The sequence below is a fragment of the Lycium ferocissimum genome, chromosome 8 (assembly GCF_029784015.1).
Source record: "Lycium ferocissimum isolate CSIRO_LF1 chromosome 8, AGI_CSIRO_Lferr_CH_V1, whole genome shotgun sequence".
Taxonomy (NCBI): Eukaryota; Viridiplantae; Streptophyta; class Magnoliopsida; order Solanales; family Solanaceae; genus Lycium; species Lycium ferocissimum.
This window is the reverse complement of record NC_081349.1, coordinates 44242830-44257021: the sequence shown is the minus strand read 5'-3', so window position 1 is coordinate 44257021 and position 14192 is coordinate 44242830. Positions and strand designations below refer to the sequence as shown.

At 38.4% G+C, this 14192-nt stretch overlaps 1 protein-coding gene across 1 annotated transcript; it reads right to left on the bottom strand.

Annotated features, from left to right (window-relative positions):
• Positions 1–6271: 6271 nt before the first annotated feature.
• Positions 6272–11920, bottom strand: LOC132066403 (uncharacterized). The gene is made up of 6 exons (XM_059459721.1): positions 11730–11920; positions 10472–10675; positions 10262–10388; positions 9886–10173; positions 8981–9088; positions 6272–6845 (listed from the first exon to the last, which is right to left on the bottom strand). The coding sequence occupies exons 1-6, from the start codon at positions 11918–11920 to the stop codon at positions 6396–6398; spliced, it is 1368 nt and encodes a 455-aa protein (XP_059315704.1). The 3' UTR covers positions 6272–6395.
• Between the last annotated feature and the right edge of the window lie 2272 nt (positions 11921–14192).

Sequence of the window (14192 nt, the reverse complement as noted above, 5' to 3'; positions counted from 1 at the left end):
GCATGATTGCTTGCCTTGACAATAATCAAATCCTTTGATAAATGCATATAGTGCTATAAAAACATCGAAATTCATTTTCGCGCGTTTACGCATTCGATATGTGAACCGGGTAGTCTTATCCAATATGTATAGTGATACGCTCGAGTTACACTTTATTAATGGCGTAAAGCGGACGTTGTCAAATATAGTAACCCAAACAAGGTTGGGGTCGAATCTCATAGGGAATATGGAGAGAAAGGGATACTAATCGTATGCGATACTAGTCTTTAAAGACTTTAATCCTATTCCTGATCGTTTAAAAAAGAGATTTTGTTTGTATTTGCTATTTTGAACTGTTTGGATTTGGAGAACCAGAAATTTTGTATTCCCCGATGATTAGACATTATGCTATGGGTGTCGATAGCCATGATATATTTCCTAATAGATTACGTGGTTATCATTACATAATCTCTAATACACTTCTAATATTTTTCAATAGTTAGAAAATATTTTCTTTCATGATTTTTTCAAATGCGGAAAAGTTATAAGTAAAGGTTGATTAAATATGTCAAGTAGAACTCGTCTTATTCTAGCGAGTTCGTTAAATGAGGTAGCTAGAGTCCTTGTTATACTATTTCAAATTACATACTAGTTAAATCTTTAAATAAACTAGGGTTTGTGCGTGAACAAGTGTTTGCGACCAACATAATTGAACAATGAGCATGAGAAATAATAAAATACATCACAACCCGTTATATATATATATCAATGTTAGATACCATAGCACCCATCATTTTGGGTCCACAACTTTGATCAAAGAGACTACTCACACATTATGGTCTCAAAAGTAGTAAGCAATAAATGAGACATAAAGCCTACAAAGGTAATAAAGATGGTGGAATATAGAATCTTGTTGTCTTCACTAAGCTCCAAAAGGGGAGTATTCAATGCTCACCCACCAATGGGACTTTTTAATGGAGTACAATAAAATCTGAATGTCAAAGTAAACCTAAAATGTTCTTTAAATAGGCTCCAAAAAAGCACAGCAAAAGCTGATAAAATTGCCTCCGATAGCAAGATCGACGGATCGTCGATCGTTTGACGATCCGTCGATTTTTTCGTCTTTTGTAACTTCAGCCGTGTGTACCGTTCGACGGTGCCGTCGACCAATTTGACGCTCCGTCGGGTATCCCGTCATTTTCTCCTCTGCTGAGCTATCCTTCTTGACGATACCATCGACGAAACATAGATCAGTTCGACGCTTTGTCGATGTCTTCGTCCTTCGTCATCTTTAACTTTGTCATCACTGGAAAATCAGACTTATCAACAATTCGAAGGACGGTTCGTCGATTGATCGACGATCCGTTGATTCTCATTTCTGGCACCTTTTCTGTTGTTCTTTGCTTTTTGCTTTTGGGCCAATGTTTTTCCTAAAACACAACAAAACATATTAACAAGAACCAGATTTACTTGAAAACAATCAAGATTCTTAGTAAAAAGGCGTCGAATGTGCCACAAATTCGCTGCACATCAATACCCCCAACTTAGGATCTTGCTTGTCCTCAACCAAGTCAGACAAAATATCCACAAAATAAAATTGCAACTACGCAAAGGATAAAGTAAAGGTGACTACAATAGTGTTTGCTCATCGCTACCGGCATGTGCATTTCAAAATCAACTCCCTCTTTCGTCATTTGGCAAACAGGGTCCTTCCAAAACAAGCTTATTAGCATTGACCCTGACGCTTCAATTGATGACAGCACATTATCTAAAGCATTTATGCATGTGAGTATTCACCCTTATGCCCTCACTCAGCTTAGAAAATGTCCCTCATAAAATTTTACAATAAGAATTGGGACAAGGATTGATGAGAATAGAAAGCACTGCATGTGAAGAAATTCATGATTTTGATATAATTCATATCTTTTGCCTTTAACTTGATGCCTAACACTTTCGGATGGTTCGGTTACTTGTGATCGGTATAGGACTTGTTCTTGGGTTGTAATGTAGGCTCGGGGACGGGTAGGATATTCATTTGGGAATTAGTGACTCATAAATCTCCTTGACTGTTACAAAATTTGACCTTTCTTACAAACACCCAAATCTATTCGTTTTCTTGACATGACCACGATGTGATTTTACCCTTTACTAAATTTTACAATCTCTTTATGAAAACATTAATATTGCTATAAAGCTAAATATATACATATATATATATACATACACATATGTACATAAAATGTATACGTACGTAAGAACAATATATATATATATATATATATATATATATATATATATATATATATATATATATATATATTACATCGAACTTTTCTCGACTTAAATCCGCTATCACATCTAGTTCTTGATTGTACGACTCACACCCTTTGACTTTGAGCTTTCTTGGCCTTTCTTCCTACATGTATGCACTTCCCAGAACTTAGGCGATTTGCCTCTTTTCTCTAGTAGTGTCGGGAGGAAATGGGTGCAAAGATGGAATGAAGTCATGAAATGGGGAAAAAAGTTTGTAACGCAATTCAAGAGAAACGATCAAAAGGCTCGACATGGGAACTAGTGATATTTATATAGAACGAGGTTTTGGGCTTTTAAAGTGGCAGTGACTATTCTTGAGAAGAAAGCCTATGATCACTTCCGTATGAGCTATCATGCGATATGGCATGACACCGGGTAAGTTTTGGATCCACGTATGCTAATAATGAATACAAGAAGTTCTCACGCTCGCTGATGGCGTAAGAATTTGAACACTCAAATTCATTTACACTCTAATATCTATGATGTCACAAAAGAACCGTACGTGTCGATTCATTACGACACGGATCAAATTTTGGAGGGTCAATTTCAAATCGACCCGTAAAACACATCATAAAGATCCTTTTCATCAAAATCCATGCCATGGTTAATCACGACAACTATGAGTACGAAAAGTTACTTCATAAACAAATATAAATATCCATAAAACAAGTATAAATACTAAAAAGTACGTATCGGGTTACTGACCCCGGCCAAAAGAAGATGCATCGTCCCCGTGCGTCAAAAATCATACCGTCACCCCCGTGGTGGTGGTGCGGGCTGAAATACCTAATCCACCTGGCACTGGCTGGCGGAGTGCCTCCCCGCGGCGATCCCGAATGGAAGGTCCTCTCGGCGGCCCGGCTCGGTGGGGTGATGATGGAGGCGGCGGGCCTTTGTGGTAGGGTGTCGAGGGGGGCTATCGTGATCGGCCTGACTTTCTCTGGGATAGCACTAGTCTTTGGAAGATGCGTCGATGAACCTGTCCGGGCGTGACCTCAGAGACCTCTGCAGGTTCGAGATCTTCGTACCTCGTGTCTGCCCTCCTCATCATCATCAGCTATTTTGACGGGTCTCTTTCTTTTGTGACTCTCCCTCGGCTCAACCTCAGGCACCAAATCAACTACCATCGAATCGACGTGCGCTGACGGGTGCGGGTGGTGTTGTTGGGTCATCCACGATAATCGGCTCTCTCGTCGAAGGGCATGATCACCGGCTCGGTTGGTCAAGCTCGGTCTTCAAATCTCCTAAAGTGCCAGACTCACTCTTCTTTTTAATAGTGAAGGTCGCGTCTCAGTCAGAGTTGTGCGTTGACTCGAGCATGATGCCTCCGTAGCTTACGAAGGGCTCGACTCCGGGTGCGATCTCGTCGGACGAACCTATGCTCGCTATAGTATTCGGGTCACTGGCCGATCGGCACGCTCTTGTTTTGATTGCAAACTCACGAAGTTAGCTACTGCCCCGAGGACAAAGAGATCTCGGAGGGAGCGCTGTTGTGGTGTGACGGAGGAATATGAACGGATGAAACGCGGCTGGGCGAGATGGTGCCTCGAAGAAGGGCGCATCGGCTCTGAATGGTGTGGAGGCCTCGCGGTGGACAATCCTCGTGTGCTTGCTGGTGCGGTGCGCGTGACATGCTCGACGCGCTCGTGGCGGGCTGTGTGAAGTGCGGTGGCACGAGAAGTACGAAGGTCCTCGTCCACCTCGCGTGATGTCGCACACCAGCCGAAGAGTAGCTGCAAATGCCTCGAGGTGCCGCGCACTGGCCAGCAGAACTGGTGTGATGAGCACAGAACTATGGGCGCTATGCTCTTTTTGTGGTGCGCGTGCCGGATGACACTGCGATCAAATCCATAGAAGTTGTGGGGTGCCTCGATAGCATAGAAGCCACATTCTTTGCTTTTATGCGAATGTGACTATGTTGTCACGCTCCCGTGAGCGGAAATGAATAGATGAAGAAATTCCACCAGAATTTAGCTTCCAAGCTGATATCTGCCTTACGGATGTTGACACCTAATTTTCTCAACCATGGGGCCTGGTCCGCTGGCCCTCTAGCCATCGATTGCGCAAACCATTCTCGTACAGATTGCTCAGCCCGTCTTTCCATTTTATCATCATATTTCTCTGTGGTCGGTGCCACGAAATCATCACCAAAATAGAACCGGTTGATTGTGCGCGCCAAGACTTCAACATGGACACCCCGAACATACACCGTGTCCAATGGAGGAGCAGCTTTCATGGCTTTCTTATTCTTATGGCGCTGCTCGAGCATTACCCTGTATGTAGCATAGAACTCCTGAACCATAGTCGGGCAATAATCACCTGGAGGCTAGGTGAATGCGCTCGGATGATAATGCACGATGAGATGGGTGATACGGATAGCTCTCGAAGCCATTATGCGTCTATTCTTCCCCTGAATATTCCTCTTGGATGAACCCGTCGTCGGTATCGACCCTGCGATATAATTACTTGCGCGCCTTGATAGGGTAAAGCGGACTAGCTATCTTTATCTTTTACGGCGCGACCACTCGCGCTCCCTCGTACGAATTTCACTCGGGAAGCGGCGGCGAGTGTCCATTGCGTCAAGTCGGCCATTCGGAGAATGAAGTCCTCGAGGTAGGCGAGAGGAGACAAAGTGGGTGATTCTGCAGAGGCATGGTGGTACGAGCCATGATCGAGTCGTTGGGGGCTGTTGGTTGATTTTTGAGTTAGAGGATTCGTCCCTAAGAGTAAGGCTACATTTTAACCGAGGAACTCGGCCTTGTTTGGGACCGAGCCGCTTGACTTTTATGCTTTTGAGGCATTCCTGAGAAAAGAATATACTTCAGTGTTAATATAGCCATGAAAACATAAAAGAACCGGTTAAAATTACAAAACATGTGACTATTGTTAAGGTTGCCAGTGGCCGTCAATGTGCCAAAGAATCGTCGACTAGATCGACGAAGCGTCAAAGTTTCAGTCAAACTGTTCGACGCGCTATCGATCGCGTGTAAGCTACTGGAAATATCAAGCAAATGACGGTGCGAAAGACGGGCTGTCGATCAATTCGACGGGCCGTCGATCTCATTTTATCACCAATTTGCCATTAGAAATTGCAACTAAACGACGGTGGGAAAGACGCCCCGTCGATCAATTCGACGGTTCATCGATTCCACCGTTGATGCTAGTTTTGGCAAGAATATTAGACAAGTCTCATTCGACGTTGAATAGGACGGTCCGTCGATTGAATAGGACGGTCCGTCGATTGAATCGACGGGTCGTCGAATTGAACGTCGAATGTTTTGGGCAGGCTAGACTACGGATCCTATACGCTCTTTGGCCGATGTGCCAATCGTCACGTATTTTGAGGTTACTCAGACTTCACCCCATGTCGGCTTGGGTTAGACTAGGAAAAACATTCGGTAGGTAAAACGACCTGGCTCGCCCATGCCCTCCGAGCCATTGTGACCCAATGGTAGTTTGGCATTTCATCGAACGTTGGTGGCGAACAACAACCTCATGACGGAGACTTATGGGTTGTAATGCCCTCCAACTTGGCTCAAAATCAAACACCCAACAACCACAGACAATTCAACACACCACCCCCAGCAAAAAATACCAGCATACCAGGAGAAAATAACACGAGACAAACAACACAAGAAAAGCAGACAACAATAGGCAACTTAAACCCTAGAATTCAAAAACAAACAATCACCAGAGACAAGGAATCCAGTGAGTCACATACCTGAAAGATGACACTACTAAAAAAATAGCATTTAGTGACGGACGTATTCCGTCGCTAATCAGCATATATTTGTTGCTAAACATGTGTTGCGACGGATTAGCGTACGGAATGTCGTCACGTGCGATGCTTGTTTAGCGCGCTAACCTATTAGCGACGAAAAATTGAAATAAGTAAGCAAACTTAGCGATAGAGTAGCCGGCCGTATGAATTAATATTTATAGAAGGTTCAAAATAGATTATGAAATCCATATAGCATAATTACATCCAAAACATCGACATCACCAAGCATCTATCAACTACGTACTGAAAAGAACCCACATCCATCAAGCATTGTTAATGCATAATTTTGTTCTTTCCAACAAAAAACAGACCATATAAAAAACTAATGCATGGGTGAAAGACTACGGTCATCATCTGAAAGTGAAGGATCAACCTCGTCAACATTAGCAGTAGTAGGAGGAGGCACTATAGATGTCACAGCCGATGAGTTGTCGTTAGGAGTATTTGGCTGATGCGATGGTGTAGAAATCACTCCACGTGCCTGCTCAATAAATATCGGAAGCATGTGATCAGTAAGAATAGGAATCAAACGCATCACTAACTCCTCCAAATTTTCTCTTGGTGCTGATTGAGAAACCGAAGGTGGAACTGATGAAGAAGCATCTGATCCACAAGAGACACGAAGATTCGGGCCGTAGTAACTTTTTGCTTCAGATCCAAGACCATATATTCTTCTCTTCTTTTCTCCTCCCACAGCTAGGTAATATGCTTCACATTGATCAATATCAGACTGAGACTGTGATTTTTCCCGTAATATTTCTAGATATCTTTCCTGTATAAGTAGTGAAATTAAAACAATCAAAAACCCTAATCATTCAATTTTACCAAATAAAATGGGACAACAAGAAGCTATGCCATTATAAGTAATCTTGACTATCTCTGAAACTTGGAATTTTCAAGATTGAAACAAGAGATAAAGTTTAAAACCTATGTACATAAATTCAGCAACTACAACCCTCAAAATACCAAAATAGTTAAAGAATAGTACAACATAAAAGCTTCACCATACTACCATCCTTAAACAACTCAGTAAGGTCTGATCTCTGATAGGCATATTGAGCTAACAAAATTCTACCTTTTTAGTCAAATAACACAAAATCTTGAACAACTTCAGTAACATATCAAATAATGCAGATTTAATCCACAAAAGAAATAGATTGCAGAGAGAGTATTGATTAAAACCAAGAAAAAAGAAAACAAGTGACAAGAAGCAGGACTAATGTTCAGATTAAATAACAGTTAATCATGGAGTGTCCATTAGACAAGCATAACTAAAAGAATATCTTAGTTTTTGGTAATGAATTCATCTGAAGATATAGGACACATTTTTTTCATCCTGATATTCCTTGCTTTGTATGAATTATCTAATTTTCCACAACATAGCAAGTCATGAATTAAGCTATCACCAAGTCTTGAACTAAGTGTTAGGAAATGAAAGGTTCATAACTTCTTGAAATCAGTATTAGAAAATGAAAGATTGAAAGACTGGATTGTCAATTGACGGGAACCAACAAAAAAGTCATATTTAGTAATACCATTCCTAAAACAACAAAGCAAACTCAAGGAAAACTTATCCTAATTAAATTTGAAACATTTCAGTCTTTGCTCAATTACAAGCTAGTAAATTCAGGCAGTTTTTTTTTTTTTTTTGGTAAAGTAAACAAATTTCATTAGAAAAGGCATCAAGTAGATGCAAAGTTACAGAGAGAAACCTAAGCTTCAAACATAGAGCTACATGAAGCTAGATTGGTGAGCAAAAACCTGTGCAAATAGTCTAAACCTATGCTACCTTAGAAACTCTACTAAATAAGAGTCAACGAGCCAACAAAATCCAAAAAGTTATCAACACTGTTTACAGGAGTGTGGAAATGCCAACTAAACAAACTAACTAAGCAGATTCCTTTCAAAGAACTGGTGGGGGTTGATTTTTCATCAAAGCATCTATTGTTTCTTTCTTTCCAAATACACCAGAAGGTGGCTGCTGGGATCATTCTCCAGATCCTTTTAATGGATTTGTCAATTCTCCATAATATATAGCTTTCAAAAGCATCTTTAATAGAATAAGGCATAACCCAACTAAGACCAAACAATGAGAAAAAGAAGTGCCGGAGACATTTTGGTCGATAATGCAAAAATAGGTGATTCACAGTCTCATTGGTCTGATAAATTCAGGTAGATTACATGGGCCTTTATGTTTATGAAACTTCTATGGTTGTTTCCCTTTCATGTTTGAACTGCTATAGAGTAACTCAGAAGGTCATGTCTTATTTCTACTGGAAAATTTCAAGTATAATGTGGTTAACTACATTTACATGTGTCTAAGAAACTGTTGTGATTCTTCAGCATACTACCATCCTTAAACAGCTCAGTAACAATCAGTGAATAGGCATAATGAGGTAATGAAATTCTACCTTTTTAGTCATACAACATAAAAGCTTGAACAATTTCAGTAACAATCAAATAATGCAGATTTAATCCACAAAAAAATAGATTGCAGAGACAATATTGATTAAAACCAAGAAAAATAGAAAAGAAGAGACAAGAAGAGGGACTAAATATGTTCTCTATGTTATGTTTCCTCTTATCTTGGATCTCCCTAATTCCCAGAGAATTCCCCTTCAATTCTCAAACTTAATTAGTCATCAGTTGAATTTTGCATCATAGAGAAGAAAAACAAAGAAATGTTACAAACCCCTTCTTTGAATGTTATAAAGTATCAATATTGGTACTTAAGGAAAAGAAAACTGGACACTTTCATTAACCTACTTCCAGCAAAACTGTAGGAAAATATCAATATTAACTTATGTCCCTTTTCAAGTTGAATGTTATAAAGTGTTAATATTAGTAAATAAAAAGGGACATGAGTGCCAAATATAAAGTAAAAAGACCATAAAATCTTAGACTTACATGGACAGCTCGGGCATGCTCATCAACAAAAGATTCTCCATCATGACCATGTGTATGGACGTGCAAATGCATCTCACTTGGGGTTGGATCTCGACCCTTTTCAACAGCCTACACAGAAGTTACTCTTTTCAGAAGATTGGTAAAAGAAGTTTTTGTAAATTTTGTGTAAAAATGAGATTGAAAATAACATAGATAAAATACAAGTCTCTGTTGATTTCATACATAGCTAACAACTTGCATCTATTATCTAGTCTCCTTGAAAATGCTAGAACTAGTCTCTGTTATCTCGTGTCCTTCAATGCATAAATAAATCAATGAGCCTAAACACATATTGTGTAACTAGATCAGGAAGCAACAGGGTTAAAAATGACTTTCAAACTCAAATTTATATGTCAGATAAGAACAAGCCTTGTCAAGGACTACACCTTAGAAAACTAACTAATATAAAAGGACGAAAATAATGCCTAGTTAAGAAAACTATTCAAAACACCATCACACTGTTTATTTATAGCAAAAACTATTTCAAACACAACCACAACATTTACTTAACAAGTACCAACATTATACTGTTTAACCAAAATCAAGCTCTGATTAAATCAGCAGTACTCAATTTCTCTATTATTTCTCGTGCCCATCTCAATCTAATATCCACGATATTGGCTGGTAGTTCCACCTCGATTAAAATATGGAGTGGTTCATTCGGTGCCCATATCCTGGTATTCCACGTAGGTTCTCCTCCTTGAGATTATCAAGCATAAAAATACATCAGAACTCTAATGATCAACTCGCATAAATGGACAATTGAAATTTTGAAAGAAACATTTAGAAATAAATATATGATCTACAAGAACTCAAAGGAACAAGCTGATTTAGACAGATTAAGAGTGCATGAAATATATACTTACCAATTTCTTGCGATGCTCCCCAATGGAGATAGAGCCACCCGTGTGAGTCCCAGCTGCGACTTCTCCCCCGCCACAATGATTTTTTGCATTTATTTCTGACTTTTCAACGCACTTAGGATCCGCCCAAAGTCGCATCCAACTTTCCCACACATTATCAGGCACATAATCTGGCTTAATTCCTTTCTTTTTTATTTTGGAAATGAAATCCCTATACCTTTTTGCTGCCTTACTTTTCCATTGTTTCTTGATTGCAGTTTCATGAATGGAAGAGTCCCAATAGTATACCTTCTGAAATAAGTTTGTAAAGTAATAACATTAATATCCTGTTTATAAAAGTTAATTCACTTTATAAACTCAGTTATATGGAAAATTATACCTTGAATTCTCCAAAATAAAAATCTTTTGTTTCTTCTGAGACACCTTTCCAATTGATTCCATCGGCATCAACTTGATTTTTGAAAGTCTCGGATATGGCATTAGAGCATTCTTTAGAAGGTTCCAACCTGTATAAAGTTAGAGATATTATTTGAAAGCCTATCATTTAAATAGTAATATATAAAAATAAAAAGGTACAAGCATGGACTACCCTTCAGGTGTCAAAGTAACAAGATTAAGTGTCCGCTGCCTACGATTATTACTAGATTCGCCTTGGCCAATAGTGTTGCTCAGGGAAGATGTACCCTCACCTATTGGGCTGCTTTGAGTAGGTAAAATAGGAGATAATTCAGGGATGGTTGGGGTATTATTGTGACCTGCCGGTTGAACGGTCCACCAATGGAACTCGTACCACCTTGTTGAGGACTAATTGTGGTTGGAATGAGAATTGTGGGAATGTTTGCACGAATAGCGATTTAATTACCCCTACCCGAGGACTTGCCCACACGACCTGTGCTACCTTGACCTCTGCCTCGAGTCATATTTACAAAAAAATATAAGTAAGAAAATTAGAGTATTTTACCATAAAAAAACAGCAACTATTAAACTACTAAAGTGCAATTCTTTACACCAAAAAAGAAGCAGTGTCTTTAGTGTTAAAATGCAGATTTGTAAAAAGTTTCTTAGTTGATAAAATGCAGTATTTTACCAAAAAAAAAAGAAAAAAAGAGCAGCTATTAAACTACTAAAATGCAGTTCGTTACACCACAAAATGCAGATATGTTAGCAGTTTCTTAGTTGATAAAATGCAGTATTTTACCATAAAAGAACAACAACTATTAACTACTAAAATGCAGTTCTTTACACCAAAATAGCAGCAGTGTCTTTAGTGTTAAAATGCAGATCTATTAGCAGTTTCTTAGTTGATAAAATGCAGTATTTTACCATAAAAAAACAGCAGCTATTAAACTACTAAAATGCAGTTCTTTACACCAAAAGTTAGCGGTGTGTTTAGTGTTAAAATGCAAATCTATTAGCATGGCAGTGTCTTAGTTGATAAAATGCGATATTTTGCCATAAAAAAATAGCGACTATTAAACTACTAAAAACAATTCTTTACACCAAAAACCGGATTGTCTTTAGTGTTAAAATGCAAATTTGTTAGCTATTTCTTAGTTGCTAAAATGGGTTATTTTATCATTTACCAAAAAAAGCTTAAATTGCAATTTTTAAAATGCTAAAATGCTAAAATAGGATTTTTATCAAAAAGCTATTAAAATGCTAAAATGCAATCGTTTACACCAAAAAAAAACAACTGTTAAAATGCGGATTTGTAAGAAGTTTTCCAATTGCTAAAATAGCATTTTTACCATAAAAAAGCTTGCCTCGCATATTAATTTTGCCACAATGCAGATTTTTACGGGAAAAAAAAACGGTGTCTTCTTGCTAAAATGCGAGATTTAACTCACCTTCGCCAATAGTGTTGACAACGGGTAGATGTACCCTCACCTATTGAGGTTGCTTTGAGTGGTGTACTAGGAGATGATTCAGGGATGGTTGGGGTACTATTGTGACCTACCGGTTGAACAGGTGGCCCACCTATGGAACTGGTGCCACCTTGTTGAGGACTAATTGTGGTTGGAATGGGAATGGTCGGCATGTTTGCGCGAATAGCAGAGTGACCCTTACCCTAGGACTTCCCCACATGACCTGTGCTACCTCGACCTCTGCCTCGAGTCATATCTACAAAAAAATATTAGGTAAGCAAATTAGAGTAACAATCATTAAGGGGATAACCAAATTAGGCAAGCAGGCTGCTAGTAATGGAAAATAGTAGAAAAATAGCAAAAACGTTGTAAACCAGTAGCAAAACAGTAGGAAAATTGAAAAAACAACAAGGACCAAATGCAGGTCTTTACCACATCATATATTAAACTGCTAAAATGCAGTTTTTACACCAGTGTCTTTAGTGTTAAGATGCAGATTTGTTACCGCTTTTCGATTCTTAATTGCGTATTTTACCATAAAAAACAACGGCTACTAAAGGTTGAACTAAAATATAATTTTTTCAAACAAAGAAAAAATACGAGATTCGGTCTTGTAGTGCTAAAATACAGTATTTGACCTTATAAAGCAGCATCTATTCAACTGCTAAAATGCACTTCTTAACAATCAAAATGCAGCTTACAATGAAAGTGGTAAAATAGGTTGAACTATAAATACAATGAAGATACAATAGCACATTTCTACTAAGCACTAGTCACTATCTATTTCTTCTTCGAACTCTTCCTCATCCTCCTCGGTTTCCTCAGTTTCATACTCTTCTTCAATTTCATACTCTTCTTCTGTAGATTCGTCATGGATTTCATGATGTTCTAGAAATAATCCATCATCAATGGGTTCATCCATTTCAATTGCATTCCCATTTGGATCATGTAAGATTATATTTTCATCAATAGAAACATTCATATCTATCTCGTGGACTTCGACTTCTTCAACTTGGAATGGAACATTCAGTTCTGGAGTTGTCGCCACTTCCTCATCGGGGAATTCAACAACGTTTCGAGGTTTGACCTTCAGTACAGCTGCCCAATCATCCTTGTCCTTTTTCTTGCTAGGATAAGGGACATAACACATTTGAGTTGCTTGCATCGCAAGAATAAAAGGTTCATATTTTTTATATCGACGACGATGGTTAACATCAACCAACTTGTACTGATTATGATTTTTAACACCAACATCCATAGTTGGGTCAAACCATTCACATTTGAATAACACGGTTTGCTTTAAAGGATCTTCACGGTATTCCACTTGTATAATCTCTTTTATCCTTCCATAATAATCACCAAAATTTGGATCCGAGATACAAACTCCACTGTTCATTGTTGATCTTGTGCTAACATGACATTCCGTGTGAAATTTGTATCCATTAACAAAATACACTGAATGACTTGTAGCGCCTATTAATGGTCCATGAGCAAGACTACGCAAGACCTCATTTTCAATATGGTTGCATCGGACCTATTTAAAAAAATTTGTAAGACTTAGTTAAATTTTCACACGCCAATTTAAGTACAATATTGTATAAAAATAATTATTGTTGTACACTTACATATTCCTTGAACCATATAGAGAAATATGCTTCAAGGCTCTCATTTGACCGAGATAGATTCGGGAATTCTACTTGCAAACGGTGCACGTACATACTTCATTGAAACAAAATAAGTTATAGAAAGTCATGATATATATGGATATGTTTATAATATTAAGAGAGTTCAACTTTCAAATGCTACCTCACAAATGGCTCAACCTCTTTACAATTTAGTAATATGTAAGTTTGGGCAGCCTTGATTTCTTCGAGGGATAAATTCCTCTTATTTGCTTCTCCCCATAGTTGACCTAGATGGGTGAATATTGATAAGTTTCCTTCAAGATCTTCCACAACACCACCATCATCATTACGGTCCAAATTATAATTACGTGTCATCACATGAGGTTCAAAATAATGAGAAAACAATTGGGTTGACTCCGTCATTAAGTATGCTTCACAAATGGAGCCTTCAACACTAGCTTTATTCCCAATCATTCTTTTAAGAGTTCCAAGGTACCTAAATACATAAATGGATGGACCATTATATTAGAAAGTTATATATAGCATACTTGTCACAATTTGGACATAAAGTTTCACATTTACCTTTCAAAAGTGTAACGACCCGTTTGAGTCGTTGCTTAACAGGCATAATATTATAAAACTTACTGCTGCCATTGGTCGAATCTTCTTTGTCACATGTGCGATAACGGGTGATTCGGTTATTTAATTGACGAGTTTTAGTCCTCATTTGACATGCGAGGACGAATGTTCTAAAGGAGGGGAGAATGTCACACTCCATAATAATGCTAGCTTACTTGTATTAAAACAAGAAGAATGAGTT